Below are 21,218 nucleotides of genomic sequence, written 5' to 3'. Positions count from 1 at the left end.
CAGTATATTAATAACTAATCATGTAATGTGGATGGATTATCTCAGTTCTTCTCCTGACTGAAGTTTGGTCCATTTACAACATCCTGCCATGCCATTGCATTTGTCTCTAACTATCGGGAACCCTCACATTAACTTTTATCAAGTAGAAAAAAAGTTAGCGTTCATCCTCCAGCTTCACTGTGCTAATGTTACGCTAACATAGCTGTGTTGCTAGTGATCATGTAGCACATCATACCAGCTAGACAAACTTCAGTAACTCTAGAAACGTCACTGCTGTTTAGTTTTCTATCTTCATTTATGTCACAAGTTAAAGCAGAGCTGTACGTTTTAATTTTTGCAGTGGCGGTTAAGCTGCAGGCTTTTAGGCTTCACAACCCTACTTCATGGTTCGTGCATGTCGAAGCTCAGCTTGCTCTTTGTGGGGTTTCAGCCGACGACACAAAATACCATCATGTGGTGGCCTTGCTGGATCCGCTGTCCACCTGCCGTGTGATGACTGTCCTGCGGGATCCCCCCATCGAGGGGAAATACACCACTCTCAAGGCACTTCTGCTGCAGTGCTACTCCTTCTCTGACTCAGAGTGGGCTTAGAAATTCCTGTCTCTGTCTCTCTCGAGCCTGGTTAATGTACTACTGTCCTAACACGCTGTCCTTGCTAGGGAAGGATAACGGCAGATTCCTCTTCATTTACCTCTTCCTCTGACAGTTGCTGAGAACCAGTGTGAGCTGGCCTCGTCAACTCCCCGCTGCTGGCCTTGAAGGATTACCGCTCAGTCGCAGAAGAAGTGGATCATAGTCTTCTGGCTACTAGGAGCTTCAGCATCCAGGCGATAGTTTTGACGGCATCTACCCCGCCCCTACTGATACTCCCGGGGGCCTTCGACTCATCGATGGTGGCTGGGGTTACGCCGTGCGACACCGCTGAAAAGGGCTGTGGTTTTACCATCAGTGTTTTGGACTGCAGCACAGTGCTGTGTGCCGCTTTGCAGTTGGCCCAGGGAAAGGAGCCTGCCAGCACTTTGTAGCGTCTGCAACCGCTGGCAAAAAGGAAAGGCTGCTCTTAGAGGAATCACTCAGGGAGACATTTTCTGGTCGACTCCGGCTCCCAGGAGAGCCCCGGGAACTCTCATGTCGTCTTTGCATACCTCCACAATGGTAAATTGTTTAATCTTAAAAAAAATTAAAAATAGGAGATTTCCTGCATACCACTAGAGAGAGCCCAAGTACCACCAGTGGTACGTGTACCACAGTTTGAGAATTAGTCATCTAATCTAAGTACCAAGAGCTGAGAGAAGAACTCAAGATGATGTAGTCATGAAAGGTAATAGTGGTCTCAGTGGAAATTGAAGCACTCCCAAACTAGGTGAGTGGCTCCTGCATATCCCAGAAACAACATCCAACATCCCTGTCCAGAAAACCGCAGTCCTAGGAAAAACAACTGTACTTTGCAGGACACTCAAGCCACCAGGCCTGTAGTAGAAGACCTGACTGTTCAGACTGTTAACTGTTTGGTAACAGTCCAAATGGTCCAGGGGAAGATGGTGTTTGTGGAACTCTAGACTCACCTGATTGTCCTTAGACACAAACTGGAGAGCAGTGGGTCAAACAGGGGGTGGGCGGGATGCAATGGGTCACCTGTGATGGCATGGTTTCCTGATACAGAACGAGCTCCACCTCCAGGTGTCGGAGAGGGCAGCCAATTATTGTTGGGGGAGTGTTAATTACTTTCTGCTCACTTTTCCTGTTCTCTGTTGTGGCCCCTGTGTACCAAACACCCAGGCAGGAGGAGAACACGCTCTCCAATGAAAAGCGGTAGTGGGCCAGTCACAGTTTCTGGTCCAGGTATTCTTCCTGAGAAGACTGAGGAAGTGCAGCCACTGCTACCTTTTTTTTTTTTTTTTAACCAGGTTATTAGGGTTGTGGGTCAGTTGAGGTTGGTGGAGATATAGGTGTCCAGAAATCTGAAGAGAGAGAGAAATCCCCTTCCCGTCCATTTATACTGAGAGGGGATTGGACCTGTCTGTACCTGTGTTTTACGGATGTTTAGTTTTAACCTCCTAGGACCTGGTGTCTACATATAGGCACATCACGTTTTGGGTTGTCTAGAGCCCAGTATGAAATTTTGTTCTTTCAAATGAGCCATATTCCTCAAAGGTTCACAATTGTTGTTTCTCATTTTGTTTTTGTACTCGGGGGGAAATGCTGCTGTGTTCAGACACCAAATAAAGAGTTTTGCACATCATTACTCAGTTGTGACTTTATAGCGTTCTGTTCAACATTATAAAGCCAATTAACAAAGAGATATTAAAAAAGCATGCCATGAAAGAGTTTGTGTCTTAGGAGATTAAGTGGACAAATTCTCTACCTCTGTCTCATTTTCATCATAGATTAACCCAATGAATGGCTGACATTGCTGGACTGGGGTCTATCACACCAGACAAGACTCCAGGTGCAGGCTGTGTAAGATGCCCCTGAGAGAATACAGCACATGACAGCAGGGTCCACACCATAACCAAGTGGCCGGCAGAACATCTTCCAGTCACAGACAAACAAAATGGTGTTGGCTAACCAACCGGACATGGTAGTGGTGGACAAACAAAAGAAGGTGGTCGTAGTAACAGATGTAGAAATACAGAGCGATGGGAACATGAAGAAAAAGGAATGGGAGAAGCAGATGTAGAAAAGTTGTATAAGAGGATCAAGCTTTATGCAGTGAATGAGACATTGGCATTGATCCAATTCAGCAGGATCTATGGGGGGACAAAGTTGATGGCTGGGTGAGTGAGTAAGTCCGAGATCCAGAGGAGGCAAGGCAGATGGTGAGGAGTGAGTCCATGAGCTTGAAGCGAAGTAAACAGTCCAAGTGTAGAGATCAGTGTCAATATGGCTCAGACTATATCGGGCTGCTTTCCCTTTATGAGAGGGAAATCTGAATTGAGGGAGCTTTCCACAAATATTTTTCAACTAGGATTTCAGAATTTCAGACTTCCAACTTATTCAGGAACTTACCATGAGACTGTGGTTTTCAACCTGTATTAGGGAGGCTGTGCCTACTCTGGGTTGGTACTGAATTACTGGATCAACTGTCTCAAAAATGTTGTTCATGACTGAGAGAAGAATACAAGATACAAGGGGGTTTGGAGAAGACTGTGGCCAAACAGCTTATTGCTGCTTTACAACAACACAGTATAACAATTTTTAGTCTCTGTTTTTATTTTATTTTATTTTTTTAAATCCACACTATTCAAACTGCTCTAATCAGAGTGTCAAACTAACTTAACCGTGCTGTATTTCTAGACCTCTACTTTACATTTGACAAAACTGAACATTAAAAAGACATCACTGAGATAAATAGAATTTAAAATGTTGTTGTGACATAAAACAATAAAGTCAGTTAAAAGGTCAACTGTGCTAATAATCCTAGACTATGTGTATTTTCTCTTTTTAGATTAACAGCCCTCTATTGAGTTATCATTATTTTTATTTTATTTTTGGTTTATTTTATTGATTCGATTATTCTGTTATGAGAAACAGGATGAGGAATGACTGCAGAGCTGTTTCTTTCTCTTCTTCGCAGGCCACAAAAACACAGTCAACCACACTCAAAGTTTCAACAAAGTGTGAAACTTTAAAGACAAACACTCACATATTTTGGAAGAAGGAAACTAATCAACTAGAAAATATTCAGCATCAAAGATGTAAAGTCTACATTTAAACTCTTTTTACTGTTAAAACAACAAACATTTTTCACTTCTGACTAACCCTCTCCTGCTCCATAATGTCCTCATCCAACTTCTTTCTCCTGAAAGTCAAACTTCTGCGACACATGTGCCAAACTGCCTGACATTACAGCTTCATTAACACCCTGATCTAGAGCGTGATCAATTTCTCTGGTTTCTTGACACCTGAGTTCCTAAAGTCCCTGAACCGAACTTCGGGACTGTGTTTGAGCTTTTATATGATGTAATTATCTGACAAATAATATGGCTGCTGTGTGGTTGATTACACTAACACACTGTCCAAGAAGTCCGTTTTACTGAGTTTATTTGAGGACTTTAATCTAGATGCTGCTGAGCACTAATTAACAGGTATCTGTATCGAAGATAAGATAAGATAACCTTTATTAGTCCCAACGTGGGAAATTTGTTTTGTCACAGCAGGAAGTGGACAGTGCAAAAGTTATATAGCAAAATTAGAATACAATAAGAATAGAATAGAAATAAGAATACTGTACACAACTGTAAAGAATAGAATAGAATAGAATAAAATAAAATAAAATACTATATACAGTAGAATGAATCTGTGTGATGCTCCCATCCAATCTGTGGATGCAGTGTGATAACTAAGCTACAATGTCATTTGTTTGCAAAGCTTCTGACATTTAAAAAATATGTATGCTTCTTTAAAGTTTCCTGTTCATCGAAATACAAAATTTGGAACCAATACCCAAAACCCCCCAGAAAGAGAAACATCACTACCTCTGATTCTTTTGCCTGGCTGTTGTTGACAATTTGCTAATTTGATGTTACTGTACTTGATAGCATCTTCTGCAACTTCTTCTTGATTTACTGAAATAAACAAAATTAATGACAAAATACTCTATTCGACGATAACTAAAAAAAAAGGAGGAGGAGAATGAATGTCTCATAAATCTAATCTCATCATATATCATAATAAATGTATAAAAACCCTGCAAAGCAAATCTATAAATCAACAAGTCTGAGTCTCACCTTCAGGTTTCCTGTGAACACATCGTCTCACCAGCAGAACCAGTAACACCAGTAGAACCACAACACAGACTGATCCAACACATGACAACACAGAGAGAACAGGAGGAGAGATGGATGTAGGTGGAGGTGTGGATGTAGGTGGAGGTGTGGTGGTGTTTTTCACTAAAATAAAGCAAACACAGTCATTAAGTTGTCGTCACATTGTGAATGTTGGAACCTGCAGAAACACAGACAGGTGAGTGTGTCACCTGTGACAGTGATCCAGCTGGATGGAGACTCTCCATGACCGCTGATGTCACACTTGTAGAGGCCTTCATCAGACCTGGAAACATGCTGGATGGTCATGTGACCTGTAGGCTGCTTCCTGATGAGGGAGCCATCTTTATAGAAAGCAGCTGGGAGGTTGGAGGGAGTGGTCTTTGTTTTACAGAGCAGAGTGACGTCATCTCCCTCCATCACAGGGAGGACAGGACTCTGCAGGATCACTGATCCACCTCAACACAGAGACAAACTACAGCATTTCATCCATTTACACACAGCTTCATCAACACTAACTCCACACACTCAGCTTACCAGTGACTGTCAGGTTAACCATGTTACTGATGGCACCCTCTCTGGACTCACACCAGTAAACTCCACTGTCCCATGGATAAACAGTGATGTTACAGGAAGAACCAGACCATCTTCCCCACCCATCTCCACACTGAGTCCTCTGTTGTTTGCTTGTGTTTCTCCTCAGAGTCCATCCAGCAGAGCTGTCGTCCTCCTCACAGCCCAGAGACACAAAGTCTCCTTTAAAGAACTGAGAGCTGCTGGGACTCACAGTCAGACGAGCTGTGAGGGTTAAAATGAAAAAATCTTTTAATTGTCAAAACGTGTGACAGAAAAAAAGAAGAAGGTTACTGACCTTGGTTTGTTGTGCTGCTCAGCAGTGAGATCAGAACTAAAGTGAAATGACACTCAGGTTGATTTGAGATGAACATAAAGAACAAAATCCAAATCCAATTTATTTATATAGCACATTTAAAAACAAAAGGTTTGCCCAAAGTGCTGCACAGAAACAAAGGGTAAAACACAAGATAAAACCAATGACACTCACATAAAACATAATAAAACACATAAAAAAACATATCAACTCACGCCAGTCTGAACGCTATGGAAAAAAAGGTGTGTTTTAAAGAGCATTTAAAAACAGGAAACACAAATGCCCGTCTAATATTTAAAGGCAGCACACTCCAAAGTTTTGGGGCCATAATTGAAAAGGCTCGTTCTCCTCTACGTTTGAGCCTTGAGTTTGGGACAACCAACAGCAGCTGATCTGATGGTCCGTGAAGGAATATGAGGCTGAAGTTAGTCAGAATGGTATGGGGGGAGCAAGACCATTAAGGCATTTATAAACCAGTGTTAGGACTTTTATTAATTCTGTCATGAACAGGAAGCCAATGAAGAGAAGACAGGATAGGTGTTACATGTTCATGCCTGTGGGTACAAGTTAAGAGGCGGGCAGTGTTACACCCTGAAAAGGGGCTGAAAAGGGGATAAGTCAATGACAACGCTCAGACACGATGCTTCTCCTTCAGCAGCTTCATTGCGAATGATTCAGAAATATAAACACACATACAAAAGTAGTAAACATCTTAATAACAATGTACAGTCTCTATTAGTTGTAAGAGAAAATATCTCACGACTGTTTCCTTTCCTTTCCTTTAAATTACAGATTAAATTGAATGTAAGAATTTACAAAAACAGCTTATGAATCAATAAACAAACTTAGATCATTAAACTTAAATGTACAGAAAATAAACAAAATATTCATATACAAATACTAATAGGCATTTGTCCCTTCACACAAAATAAACATGTTCTTTGTCCAGACCAAATGCAAAATGCACACAATGCTGTATGTTTCATACACAGTCTGGCACGATAATGCTTCATGCTAGCCACCAACAGAGCGCTTAGCTTAGCTTGCTGCTTATAGCTTATCCTAACAACACAGTTAACACAGATCATCTAAATATTCCTAGTATCCTCTTGGTACATTTGGAAACACGGTCAGTGCAGCTCAACATACATATTTGTAACATTCAAGAGCAGAATTGCTCAGTTATTACCTGAAAAGGGGATAAATCAATGACAACGCTCAGACACGATGCTTCTCCTTCAGCAGCTTCATTGCGAATGAGGCATCGTGGCCAGAGCTCCCCCTTCCGGCAACGGCAGACATAACGAATCAATCACGATCACTAAATCACATGGATTATTCCCCAGGCTCGACAAGTAGATCACAGATTGAATTTTACACAGGTTATAGTCACATTAAGGATTGTTATCCGGTTAAACAAAGTCATGAACTCTTTTAACTGTTTTGTGTTACATCACATCTCTGGGACTTGATGGGACTTCTTTTACCCTTGTTTATACATTTACATATTTGAAAGAAATTGAATAATACATTGAGTAACTTTTAACCATTATGAACTTCAACTAATAATCTATCACAGCAGCAGCATTTTGAACGAGCTGAAGACGAGCAAGAGACCCTTGGCTGACTCCAACATAAAGTGCATTACAGTAGTCGTGCTGTGTTGAAATGAAGGCATGTATTACCTTCTCCATGTCACGTCTTGACAAAACTGGCTTTGCTATTTGCCTCAGCTGGAAAAAGCTTTTTTGCTACACCGAACTAATATGTTTGTTTAATTTAAAATCTGAGTACATAATGACTTCCAGGTTTGTCACATGCTGCTTGATATAAGACCCTAGCCAACCACAATTTACGAGCAGGTTGCATGAAATATTATTAGGTCTAAATACAATCACCTCCATTTTGCTCTCATTAAAACTCAAAAAGTTCAGAGCCATCCAAGCTTTGACATCTTCAAGGCAGTTCAAAAGGATTTGGATGGAGCCTGGGCCATTTGGTGCTAAAGGCAAATAAATTTTGCAGTCATCTGTGTAGCAGTGAAAGGATATGTCGAGAGATAAGAATATTGTGGCCAACAGTGTCAAACGCTGCAGTAAGATCTAAAAGCACGAGGATCACAGAACTTCCACAATCAGTAGCTAAAAAGATAACATTAAAAACAGGTAAAAGTGCTGTTTCAGTGGAGAGTAGATGTTTAAAACCAGACTGAAAAAGTTCCATGATGCCATTAGCATTTAAAAACTTATTCAGTTGGGTAAAAACTATTCTTTCCAATGACTTTGAAAGGAATGGAAGTCTTGAAATAGCCCTTAAATAACCCAGTAAAGTCATGTGTCCACTGTCCAGCTGTGTTGATATAATGAGTGAATGATTTGATCTTTTCACTGCCTGCTGTGTTTCCTCGACTCCTGAGCAAAGATAAAGAGTCAGTTCAGACCTGCAGTTGGTCCTCGTGGTGTTTTGAACTTGAATTCAGCCTGATTTGTTTTTCATGTCTTCTCCTCCATCATCAGTTATCAGGAGAGCAGACAGTCAAAGTACAAGAATTCAAACAAACACAGAGATTCTACTTACAGAGCAGACACAGCACAGATGTTTCCTTCATCGTCCTTCTCACTCATTTCAGCTTTTTTTCATTTCTGTCACTGACACCAACTAAAGCCCGCCCTCTTCCTCTGAGCACCAGCTTTTCTATTGGTTCAAATACAGCATATATAGCATGCAATGCTCTGTTTTCATGGTGTGAATTAGATTTGTAATTTGTAATTATTTGTTGTATATCAGTTTAAAAAAACAAACCTTCCATTTGATTTTTTCTTAAATCAATTGAAATGAAAACACTGTGGCTTGAAGCTGCACATAGGAGATGTTCTAACATAATCTGAATTTATCTCACATCTATGATGTAATATTTATCTTCCCACATGGTTTACATATGGCCACTAGAGAGATGTTTGACTTTAAAAATCCTCCTGTTCTTCAAGAAATGTCTGTTTGATTCCACTTTGAATAAAGATGAAAGGGATCACATAAAGATCACTTGTATATGTGAATCATTGAAAATGAAAATATCAGACAGGAAAGATGAAGGTGAAGCTGACAGAGATGATTTTATGATCTGTTCATGAAGTGTAATCAGTCCTGTCTAAATGGGAACACCGAGTGCTGCACATTTAGTTTAATAGTGATTTTGTTTTTCTTGTTTTGAAGAAAAGTTTCAAAGGTTTCTCAGAACAAGATGTTTGAAAGTCAAAATGTTTTTGTCAACTGGAGCAAATAACACACTGAATCTGTACGTGAGGCACACAAACACCAGTTAGCTTCAAACAGCCTGAGAGGTGATCAACACGATGTATTCATGTTGGTGAGAGACGAGAACCAGGAAGATTTATTCACTGTGAAATATGATATGCTGACTTTCTTGAATTTTTATTCAGTGAAAATATTTTCAGGTTGAAGAATGAAAAACTTTGATAACCCTGCACAGTTATCAAAACATTGTCTAAAAATAAGCATCATTTAAATCTGTTCACAGCAGCTTCAAATCATGTTTCCACTCTGAGAACGATCCTCCATCTTTTTGTTTCTTGTTACAGGAACAAACTTAAATCTCAGCTTCATCTCTCAGGCAGGGAAACGGTTTCAAAGAGCATTTTTATTGTGTGTTTTTTTCCTTCACACATGTTCAGTGGTCTGTTTGGACTCATTCAGCTCAGATCAAATCTGCAGGAAAAGATCAGAAAACTTCTTTCATCTTTTACGGCCACAGAAAACAAACAATTTAAGAATTAAAGAAAATTAATAGAAAAAATTCAGGACTGATCTTTCAAAATTTATAAGAAATGAACAAGAAAAGTCACAAAAAACATTGTTAAATGTTAAACTAATGTGTGATCTGGTTTAAACTGCAGCAACAGACTGAAGATTTTCCTTCACTGTAGGAAAAGTTCAAAGTTTCACAGATCGGAGAGGAAACATCTGACTCTGCAGCTCCATGGAAATAACTTCTCTCCTTGGTTTCATAACACTGTTCATTATAACATTCATTCAGCTGTAGCTGATCAACAAGTCCTGAACACTATCGGGCAGATTATTGATCGTCTATAATCTATAGTAATTTGTCTTTTCTTTATCACATACAGTGTTTGTGTTGTCACTTGGTTCAGTCAGTGTCAGTAATTATACTGTAACAGCTGATCTGTAGATGAGGATTAATTTATACTGTTCAAACCTCACAGAACAAGTTTGATCTACAAACAGCTGAACCTGAAGATAAAACACATTCACTCTTTGTGATACTGTAAAATACGAGACACTGAACTCAAGAATAACTTAATAAATTATATAAAAAGTGATTTCTGACATAAATCAGGCAGATAATTTCTGCTTTTCAAATTTAAGAATTTAAACTCTTACACTGAGCAACTTAAATAATCACAGTCCCCGATTCCATCCCTGGGACACACAAACCCTCCACTACGAAAAGGTAGCAATTTGCGGAGGGGGTCATAGGATCATGTCATGTGACAGTGAGATTTAACAGCTCAGTTATAAAACACCTTTCTGATGTTTTCTATAGACCAGAAAACCAACAACAACAACAACAACAACAACAACAACAGAAACCATAGCAGAAACTAAGAGACCAACTATTAGTCCAACAGATCCATCCTCTGTGTCTCCTCCTGTCTGACCTGCAGGTGAGAAACAGGTGTGAGGTGTCAGCTGTCAGGTAGGTGATGAGTGAAGAACAGAACAGAATCCATTTCCTCTTCAAACTGCTGTCAGACATTATCAAGCAGTTATGCTGTTTTCTGCAGAGGATGACGATGAAACGATTCATTGTCAAATATTAGAGTGAAATCGTGGCTCCTTCTGAAGTGATGGTGTCTGTTTTCAGATCATTTGTCTTTGTGTTCAGCAGCAGAGGATTCAGAGTTCAGAAAGCTCTCAGACAATTTAGTCTTTGGTTCTGTATTAGGACGATGTGAATCCTGACTCTGTTGTTTATATCGTCTGTAGATCACAACAACAATATAAACAACAACAGCAGCAACAATAACAGCAACTGGAAGACCAACTTTCAGTCCAGCAGATCCATCCTCCTTCCCTCCTGCCTCATTGCCTCCATCCTCCTTCCCCCCATCCTCTGTGTGTCCTCCTGTCTGACCTGCAGGTGAGAAACAGGTGTGAGGTGTCAGCTGTCAGGTAGGTGATGAGTGAAGAACAGAACAGAATCCATTTCCTCTTCAAACTGCTGTCAGACATTATCTACTGCACTCTGATCACATCACTCAGACCAGCTGCTTTCTACAAAGTCTCATCAACAACATCTTTAGAAACAAACATCAACAACCAGGAAGCAGCTTCACCTCTGATCACACACACACTCAACTCTACTCACTCACCTGCAGGATCAACACTCAGGGTGATGTTGCTGATGAGCTTCAAACTGTGTCCGTCTTTCTGGACACGACACTTGTATGTTCCAGTGTCATTAATCGTCACATATTTCAGAATCACAGACACGTCTCCATCCTTCATCTGTCTGTCCTGCAGATCCGACCGGTTCTTAAAAGATGGATGCTGGTGATCTTGATCTAAGTGTCCATCTCGGTACAAAAGGACATATTCGTCTTCCTTCAGGTCAGCTCTGCTCCACTCTATAACTCCAATGTTGTTGTTTGGAGCTCGACATGTCAGAGTGACGTTCTGTCCAGACTTTGCTGTGATGGTTTCCTGGTCTGAAACAGAAAACAACACAGAGCAAAGAGGTTAAAGGTCAAAGCAGAAATGTTCACTTCTATAGCAGCAAAACAGAGTAAGAAGCTACAGGAAATGATATCAAAGAGCTCACACATCAATTCAGTTCTGTTTGATTCATTTACCATATATGTGTTTCATATTGTAAAGGTAAAGATCTAATGTGAAACATTAAAAAATATAATGTGATCAGGAAATGATCAGACAGGAGAGGGTTTATAAGAAAACACTGTTAAATGTTCAGTTTTTTTTCCATATGTTAAAACAAGATCTAGAGTGTGATTAAAGTGGTGGGTTCTTTTACATTTTGAGAGAATTGAGTCTAATAACAGATGAAATGTGTTATTAGACTCAATTTTTAGCATCTACATGGATCTGAGCTGAGCACTAAATCAGATATAAACTCGGTGGACGATAGATGATAACAAATAAGACTGGTTTCTGAGTCCGGCGTTCAAATGAATTAAAACCGTAGTGTTACAGATGAGATTTACCAGAAACAGTTAGTCCAACACAACTTATTACATACATAATAATTACTGCATAATATAAAATCAATACATAAAATTAAACAAATCTTTCAGTGGTGCTGAGGGTCTGTTGAGCAAAGCAGGGGCCTCATATATGGCGTTATTCTTGTGCCACTATTCTGAGCGCATGTAAAAAAGAATTGCAGGTGCAAGTGTTGCATTTTGAGGAGAAATTTAGTTTGAGTGAACAAAATTTATTGCTGCATGCAAAAAATGTGTTTCAGTGTTTGCTATTATCCATACACACACACACACACACACACACACACACACACACACACACACACACACACACAAGCAGCCCCTCTCGCTCAGTTTTTGTATTTGCGCTCGCTCAAGCGCAAATACAAAAATAATGCCATACTCATAAACCAGCAAACTATATACAGGCAGTGCTCAGTGGACGATACCAAACGTGGAAAGATTGTAGGGTAGTTTATTTTCATCCACGTTTAAGAAATGTTTGTTTTTTTACTGTAACTTTGTATTTAATAATGTTAACTGCATCAGAGTGTTTTATGTTTTTTTTTTCATAGAGCATTTTTAATAATCATTATTATTAATGTGAGGATATGTTATTGTTTGTTATGAACTCCTAAACATTTGGTTTCTTGTGTTTTTCACAGTTTACTTACTGAATTGAGCTCCTGCAGGTTCCACAAACACGTCCTGATAATAATTGAACATAATGTGTGAGAGAAAGCAGCCTCTCATTATAAGACACTGTGAGTCTCTGTATACTGCCTTTATGTAGCTACAGCTACAGAAGTCACAGTCATTTCTTTACACATTTTTACATTGTGTAATATGCTTTAAAATGTAGCCAATGATTCTGACTTTTTTGTACAACCATTTAAAACTCAGGGACTGATCTACAGAGGTGGCATGGAGTGGCGTGTGCCAGCCCTTAATAAAGAACATTGTCATATACAAAACTACGGTGGCACTCGGTGTGGCAAGACATTATATCAGGGTGGCACATGCCACTCCATGCCACCTCTGTAGATCTGCTCCTGGCTGTATAGCTGACTCCTGAAACTACAACACATCACACTGACACACACATTAAACTTCTTTGTCTCTGTGAGATCTGATCACAGCGCCATGTTAGGTCCACACAGACTCCACCCAGCCTCGTGTCTCCGTCACAAACACGGAAAAACTGAATCAATATGAAAATAATTCTTCAGGAAATGTTGTTAACATGTAAAGCAGACTGATGCTTTTCCTCTCTGTCCCACAGAGTGAATCTCACCTGCAGAGACAAACACGAAGAGGCCGACAAACAGCAAAGTCGAGCAGAGCGACGCAGTCACAGCAGACATTTCCGTCTTCTTCAACTCCGACGCTTCGATTGTTCTAAATGTCTCAGGATGGTTTTATTTAAATAACTGTACCTGAGTTTAAATCCTGACTACATGAGATTAAATTTAAGGTTTAAATGATCCTGAAAGTCTCTGACTGTGAGAACAGATCTGACTTTTTAGACACTCGTTCAAACTCAATAAGTCCAATTCATCGTCTCTGAAGGAAGTAACGTCAGAGTCACGTGTGTTTACGCTGCTGTAGGGTGACCATAAATAAGTGCGTCATAACTAAAGCGGTGAAATCTAAAGCAGGTCTGAGTGTTTAACAGGTTCAGTTCTTGAATGATCTCCACAGAACAACACAAACATCTCATCATCAACCATCAGCTACATACTAAAGACCATCATCAGCCAAAGGACTTCAACATGATGTCACTGTATAAAATGTATATTGTACTATGGAGGAGGCAGCATTTAGCTGTAGCCTCCATCAAACCACAGAGAACTTTGTCCACCTTTGATTGTCTTTAAGTTGTGTTGGAGCCACAGAGAGCAAATCTTTGTTCTTCATGGAGAACCAGTGAGGCTGTTTGGACTTTCCTATGAAACATCAGTGCAGGAGTCTCTCAGTACATCTGTTTACAGTGAGGACAAAGAAGCAGCACAAACACAGAAAACATACATGACTGTAATCAGAGTATGGGAGAGTAACTGAGTACACTTCCTGTTTGTGATTGAGGTGATTTTCTTCTTTATATCATGTCAGATAAAGTCTGACATCTTTTGGTTCTTCAGCTGATGAAACACATTGAATTCATTTAATTTCATGTGTTTTCACAGATGAAACCAGCCAACAGTGAATCAAATGTTTTACACTAACGTGACATGACGTTCATCTAACCAGCTGAACCAGTTAGTGGTTACAGTAACGGGTTAATCCACTAATGCTCACAGGCTTCACTCAGCCTGTCAAATTACCTAAAAACGCTGAAAGACATCATTTAAATACTTACTGCTGTTCTGAAGAATCTCTGAAACACTCAAACACTCTTCTGATCATCAGAGTGGAAAAAATAAAATGATCTACTGACAGATAAAAAACTGTGAGGTCAGTGTGTCCCATCGGTTTTTCAGTAGGTGAAAAGGAAGCTACTGAAGTTTTGTTACAAAGAAGTAAAAAGTTACTCAGATGTAAATATTTGACAAATAAAAAAAAATCAAATCATAAAAAATGTAAAAGTTTAAAATCCCAAAGTAAAGGTATGTCTGTGTCAAACAGCTGCAGACTAAACTAACCTGTATTTTCTGTCAGCTGTTTTATATCAGACATCTGTGACCTGCGTCAACATTTTCACGCCCACCTTTGTTTGTCCTCTGTTTGAGCAGCTGCAAGTCCAGACATGTGACAAACAAATACCTCAAATTCAAAGGAAAAGAAAGAAGTATAAGAATGAGAACCGTTTTCCACTAACACAGGTAGATATAAAGAGAAATTCCCACTCCACACTGCCTGTGAAATTACAGAAACTTGGTAAAATTATTACAAGGTCATGAACACTTACTGTTGATCTGAAGGATCTCTGAAACCCTCAAACACTCTTCTGATCATCAGGATGGAAAAATTATCCACTGACAAAGTCCATATACCCTGTTGTTTTTTCAATAGGTCAGAAGGAAGTTCCTCAGAATTGGTCACAGAAAACTAAAAAGTTAAACAAAAAGTAAATGGTTAAAAAACTAAAGATAAAAGAGACGTCTGAATCAAACAGCCACCAACATGTATTTCATTGTTAACCTGATTTACAAGGCAAATGTTAAACCAGTGTTCAACTATTCATTATAGTGTGAATAATGTTTGTATCCTGGTCAACTTGGCTCAGCAGTGATGTCAGTACTGCATGTTGCTCAGTACATTTGTTACTGGTTCCAGTGATCAGACTGATTCTCTCTGTTTCTACAAATAGTTTAAACAACTGGAGAAAAAGAAGCAGCTCTTTGTTATTTATGTGCAGCTTTTATTTCTAAACACATAAATGTACTGTGTCAAAGTACCATGCCTGAAACTCAGTACTTCTTGCAGAATGTTCACATTAAACTTTTGGACCATTCTGCCATATATGAGGTTTTAAAATGAAAGAGAGCCAACAGGATAGTTTTATTTTGTTTGTTTTTTGTCAAAGAGAATGTCTCAGTGCTGTGTGGTGTGGCATGGCTGAATTAGAACTGCAACCAGGGCTGGACTGGGACAAAAAATCGGGCATTTTGACTAGAGATCGGCCCACCAGGTATTACAGGAAAAGCCATAAAGCCTTTGAATGAAAACAAACGCTGTTGTGACAGTGATGACAACTATCTTGTTGGTATATATGTATGATTTCTATACATTTTACATCAGATAAAAACTTTGGTTGTAAGATTCAGATAATTATTTATTAAAGCTAGATATTTTAAATGAGATTAAGAAAGAAAAGTATTTCTTTGTGCCCCCCTTTCCCTGTTAATGCCCAGTCTGTCGCAGGGCTAACAGAGACAGACAACCATTCGCACTCACATTCCTCCGCATTCACACCTATGGGCAATTTAGACCAATCAGTTAAGCTATCCCCACAAACTGCATGACAGCTGGGATAGGCTTCAGCACCCCCATGATTCCCTGAAAAGGATAATTGGAAGCGAATGGATGGCTGGATGTTATTTATAGTCTGGGTCATAAAAAACACACTGCCATATGAGGTCAAACTGAAATATTGCAGTGGATAAATTCTTCTGCACTGATCTGTAATTAAGATTATATGTGTTCTTTGGGGTGTGGGGGACAAATATTAATATCCAGATGTTTAGAAGAATTCTGAGTGGTGTGCCTTTTGTTGAATCTGGTGAAGAAGGGAAAAAAATCGTTTTTTAAAAAATCACTTTTTAATGCTTTAACACATGTTCTTACAGTATATTCTTCTGTATGCTTAGCCAACGTGAGACAACACTGCCACCCGGAGGTCAAACTGGAACATTACATTCACAGCTGTTTAAAAAAACACTGATTGTTTCATTCATGACCACTAGAGGAAGAAAAATTACTTTAAGTACCATTTGAATACAAGCAGGTCATCAATGATGCTTTTACAGATTATTAAAATGAATATGTGGCTGAGGATCAGCTGTTCCTAATAAAATGGATGTATTTAATTTATCTTTGGATTAAGAGTACTTTCAGTTAAACGTGTGTGATAAAACAGAGTGTGAGTGTTGAAGTGTGTTTGGCTTCCTGGTCAGGCTTTCATACTTCTAAAATAAGCTGATGAATAATCTGTTTATTCCAGAGAACAGTGAGCGTAAGTATAAGCACGGCCACCAGTAAAGAGTAAAGTGTGTACAAATACACATACTTTTTTTCTACTCAGTTTAGGCTCCACAGAGAGTTTGTTTATGTCACATCATGTTCACAGTGAAGTTTAACAACCTTTTAAATATTAAACATGAGGGTTTTAAGCACAAAGTGATTGAAGATGGGGGTGTTGAGCTCATTTTGGTTAACTGTGCATAAATGGCCTGGACCAAAAAAATAATGACATAATAGGAAAGCAGCTGTTTTCATTTCATTGTCAACATGTTGGACATCTATCATGTACACAATGTTTCAATGGTACCTTTGATACAAGTAAATAAATTATCATTAAAAATCACCCGGATTCCTTTAGTGTAAAAGAAAGAACACAAACTCTCTGATAACTAAACCTGAATCGATTCATTTAAAAGTCAAAGATATAAAAAAAATACTTTAAATTTCAACAGTATTTTTCATTGATGTGCATTAATGTTTACAGTTCACAGAGGAGCTGAATATTTGCAAAACTTTTACATGTTTAATCATTCAGACACTTCCTGTTGATGCAGAAATGCTTTGAACTTCCTGATTTAAACTTCTGTGTAGCAACGATGCCATCAGCACATCAGGAACAGCTGCATAATGCATAATTGCATAAATTAATGCAACTGCATAATCTGGACATGCACACACACTTTCTTTCAATAGACTGCCTTTAACTTTGATGAAGGGAAACATTTGATGAGGCATAAATTTCAGTAATTATATGTAAAGTATTGATAACTGGAGAATCAAACAGTCTTCTCCAGAACATCCCAAAGATCATTTAAGAATAAAGGTGTGGACTCTGTGTGTGAAAACAATGAATCAAATCTCTGCAACATTTTAAACTAAAGGTTGGTGCTTAATTAATTAATTATGGATGTTGATTGAACTATTGCTGCATAACTTTTTTCCCTAAATGATTTCACATTAATAAAAGGAAATAAAAGAAAACAAGGAAGTTAATTCTTCCTGACTCAATCCAGAAAAGGAGAAGTAGACTAGAAATCATGGCCTGCAGTGTGTTTATAAATGGATTTACAGTCAGGGCTTCAGATTTTTTAACTGTTCCCAGAATTAGATGTAAATGTGCTGAAGGTGCATTCAGTGACCGTGGTCCCATTCTTGTGAACAAGCTGCATGCTGACCTGAGGTCAGTCAAATCTGTGCAAACATTCAGTAACAGACTCCAAAAATCTGCTACATTAATAAAACTGACACTGCTGTGAAAGATGGAGTTTAATGTGAAGTGCTGCAGTTTGATTACCAAAATCATTTATTGTATGTTTCTGTCCAGCAGAAACCTCTTTGTTGAGAAATTGTTTTCATGCAAACATAATTATTATTATTATTTATATGATATAATTACAGTGTGCAGGTTTAGGTTTGAGTTTAAAATGTAAATTTAGTCTGAAGAGTATTTTTTAAAATTCACTGAGTTCGTATTAAAATGCTGTGTGTGTTTTCTGTTTTTATGATGTGGTCTAACAAATTTATTAAGATCTGTATATACATACATTTTATAAAATGAGTTAATGTCAGCGCTTTAGTTTTCATCAAGCAAGTTTATACATTTCTGCAGCTTCATAGTCCTTCATCTGAGTCCTCAGTAGGAAGCTTGACTGGACGTTGCTTCTTATGTTGACAAGTTTGTTGGTGTGTCACAAAACCAACGGCAAAAAGAGCAACAACAACAACAACAACAACAACAACAACAACAGGAACAACAACCTGAAGAGATGGAGCTCCGACCCTTTCAGTACCATCCATGTTTTCATCTGCGACTCCTCTTTCCACGACTCGTTTCTCTGACACGCTTTCATGTGTTTCACCTGCAGAAAAATAGGCAGTAAGAAACTGTGAGGCACCAAAGCAGCAGTTCACCTGGAAGTTTGTGTGTCTGCAAATGATGCTATGGAGAGAACAGCTTCAGTTCCTCATCAGAAAAAAACAAACAAACATGGGAGCAGTAAAAAGAAATATTCAAATATTTAACAGCCGGCTGCTCCCCAACCACAGAAACATGATTAACACCTGTTTCAGCAGCACGCTGTGCTGGGGGAGCTGGGGGGGTTACACACTCACCAGGACAAGAGGAGAGAATTCTAACTGGATCATAAAGCTGGGAGGAAGTTTTTAGTTTACATTTGATGATATCAGACCTTTAACACCTGAGTGTGAGCTCCACAAACTCACCTGTGACTGTGAGGTGGATGAAGTGACTGATCTCAGTGTGAGCTCTTTTACTTCTCACAGGGTTCCTCACTGCTACGTGACACTCATACATCCCAGTGTCATTAAACGTGACGTTCTTCAGGATCAGAGAAACGTCTCCATCCTTCATCTCCGGGTCCCTCAGCTTCACTCGGCCATGAAAAGATGGATGTTGGTAGTTTTCATAGGAGCGTTTGTTCCTGTAGAAGTAGACGTAGCCGTCTGTGTTCAGGTCAGCTCTGCTCCACTTCAGCACTGAGATTATTTCATCTGTGGAAATCTGACACTGGAGAGTGACGTCATCTCCAAGCTTCACCTGAACATCCTGCTGAAGAGCTGAAGACATCACAATTATAAACTATTATTTTCTGGTTCAGGTTTAGAGTTAACCAGTTAAATGGATCACATGGAACTAAGCAAGGAATTAAAACATGAATAAAAATGTTATTTTTCACTCACCTGTTAACTCTGAGATTAGAGACAAAAAGAGGAAGAATTTGAAAGAAGCCATTTGGGACAGAAGGATGGAGACCACCGAGCAGCAGCAGAGCTGATTGTACTGACATGAAACAAGTTTCCTGTACAGAGTTAAAGAAATGAGTGTGGCTGAAATGAGAAGTTTCAGTAAGGAAAGGCTGACATAGCAATGTCATCATGCCGTGATTAAAACTATCACACAGAGAGGTTTCTAATCCACAGCACGTTGTTTCTCTCCTCCTCCTGAGTGACTGATTACACTGATCAACAAGCTTTTTTTTTTTTTTTTCTCAAATAAACGTAACAAAGCTTGAGACTCACTGGAACAAAATTTTGGTTTTCTGAGATGGATCCTGATCTAAAATATGAACAGTACCCCAAAGCATTAGCAAAAAAAAAAAAAAAAAAGTCATTTTCTTAAAGTCTTTACATGTTATGTGGGTCAGGTGCTGCTCCTTCTGTAGCTGCTAGATGTGCTGAAAACAAAACTTCTGTTTTAAACGGCCTCAGTTTAAATAACAGAAAGAGAAGCGACTGACTGAGATCTCAGATTTCACACAGATATGTGGACACAGAGTTTTCAGTGTCTCTCTACAGGAGGTCATCTTAGTAACTTATGATGAACCACATTACACGTAGTTTGTGCTGCAGAGAATAAACTGTTTTTGTTTGATTTTATTCTGCTGGCAATACTTTTTACAGCTGACGGAGCTCAGACCAGCTACATCTGTAGGCTGTTTGTCTCTGAGAGTACCCAGCAGCAAAAAAAGAAGCTAACAAAGATCAGCTTTATTATTGCACTGTCTTAAAAAAGAGTCTTAAAAAAAGGATTTCATGGTTAGGGCCCTGTCAGCAATACATTACTGGAATCTGGTGGTCTGTGTTTAACAAGAAACAGGTTGAAAGTCACGTATATAGAAATTTGCTGAAAGGACAGAAAATAAAGAGCTGAGTGACACCAAAATAGTCTTATTTATATCAGTGGTTCACAGTTTTTGTAAGTGCACTATCTGCTGAGACTTTGTATTGACATTAATCTCTTTCAAAAACAACAAAATGATTTTGTGAATTTCAATAAGTAACTAAAGCTGTGTCTGCAATCAGCTGTTTCCTGTTTGTCTTTTATCCTTTAAAATTTTGTTTTTGTTTTATTTCTCACACCAAGACCATCGAGGGAACATGAAGATGTTTTATTTGCACTGAAATGTGTTTCATAAATCTTTATATTTCCTTCATGGATTTGTGTTGTCACTGTAATGGTGAAGAAAGGTGATACGGGTGACCCTGAACGGTTGTTGGTGCCAGACCAGCTGTCTGTTTCAGAAACTCCTGATCTGCTGGGATTTCTCTCCTGGGTTTACAGAGAATAGTCTGACAAAGAGGAAATAGAGCAGCTGTTCTCTGAATGAAAAACTCCCGTTGATGTCAGAGGTCAGAGGAGAACAGCCAGACTGCTTCAAGCTGATATGAAGGCAACAAGGCAACGCTTGTTACAATCAGGGCATGCAGAAGAGCATTTCTGAATACACAACACATTTAAACGTATAGCAGATGGGTTACTGCAGCAGAAGATCACACTGGGTGATACTCTTTCCCTCTGAGAAATGCAAACTGAAGCTGCAATTTACACAAACTCATCAGAACTGGACATTAGAAGATTGGAAAATTTTTGGCTTCTTGGATGAGTTTTAATTTCTGCTGCAACATTCAGATTGTAGAGTTAGAATATAAACACCATGAAAGCATGGCTTCATCCTAAACTGTATAAACAGTTCAGGTTGATGTTGGTGGTGTTGGGATATTTTCTTGACACACGTTGGGCTCTGTAGTTCAAACTGAGCATTATCTAAACACCACAACGTCCCCGATTGTTGTTGCCAACCATGTCCATCCCCATTAAGACCA

General features: G+C 39.0%; 1 protein-coding gene across 1 annotated transcript; it reads right to left on the bottom strand.

Annotated features, from left to right (window-relative positions):
- Window positions 1–790: 790 nt before the first annotated feature.
- On the bottom strand, window positions 791–19,419 carry LOC120434123. The gene is made up of 9 exons (XM_039601654.1): window positions 19,296–19,419; window positions 18,819–19,172; window positions 18,354–18,454; window positions 14,821–14,960; window positions 14,620–14,675; window positions 11,067–11,402; window positions 3,010–3,107; window positions 2,410–2,471; window positions 791–1,037 (listed from the first exon to the last, which is right to left on the bottom strand). Exons 1-9 carry the CDS (start codon window positions 19,345–19,347, stop codon window positions 791–793), a joined length of 1,446 nt encoding a protein of 481 aa, XP_039457588.1. The 5' UTR covers window positions 19,348–19,419.
- Window positions 19,420–21,218: the final 1,799 nt, after the last annotated feature.

Source organism: Oreochromis aureus, linkage group 3 (genome assembly GCF_013358895.1).
Source record: "Oreochromis aureus strain Israel breed Guangdong linkage group 3, ZZ_aureus, whole genome shotgun sequence".
NCBI lineage: Eukaryota > Metazoa > Chordata > Actinopteri > Cichliformes > Cichlidae > Oreochromis > Oreochromis aureus.
This window is presented reverse-complemented; position numbering and strand designations above follow the sequence as displayed.

Coding starts and splice junctions, on each gene's coding strand:
- LOC120434123 (XM_039601654.1), bottom strand. CDS start 19,347: ATGGCTTCTTTCAAATTCTTCCTCTTTTTGTCTCTAATCTCAGAGTTA. Junction 14,961..18,353: donor TCGGAGCTCCATCTCTTCAG/GTTGTTGTTCCT, acceptor TTAACTTTTTAG/TTTTCTGTGACCAATTCTGA. Junction 11,403..14,619: donor CAAACAGAGGACAAACAAAG/GTGGGCGTGAAA, acceptor TTTCTGTTTCAG/ACCAGGAAACCATCACAGCA.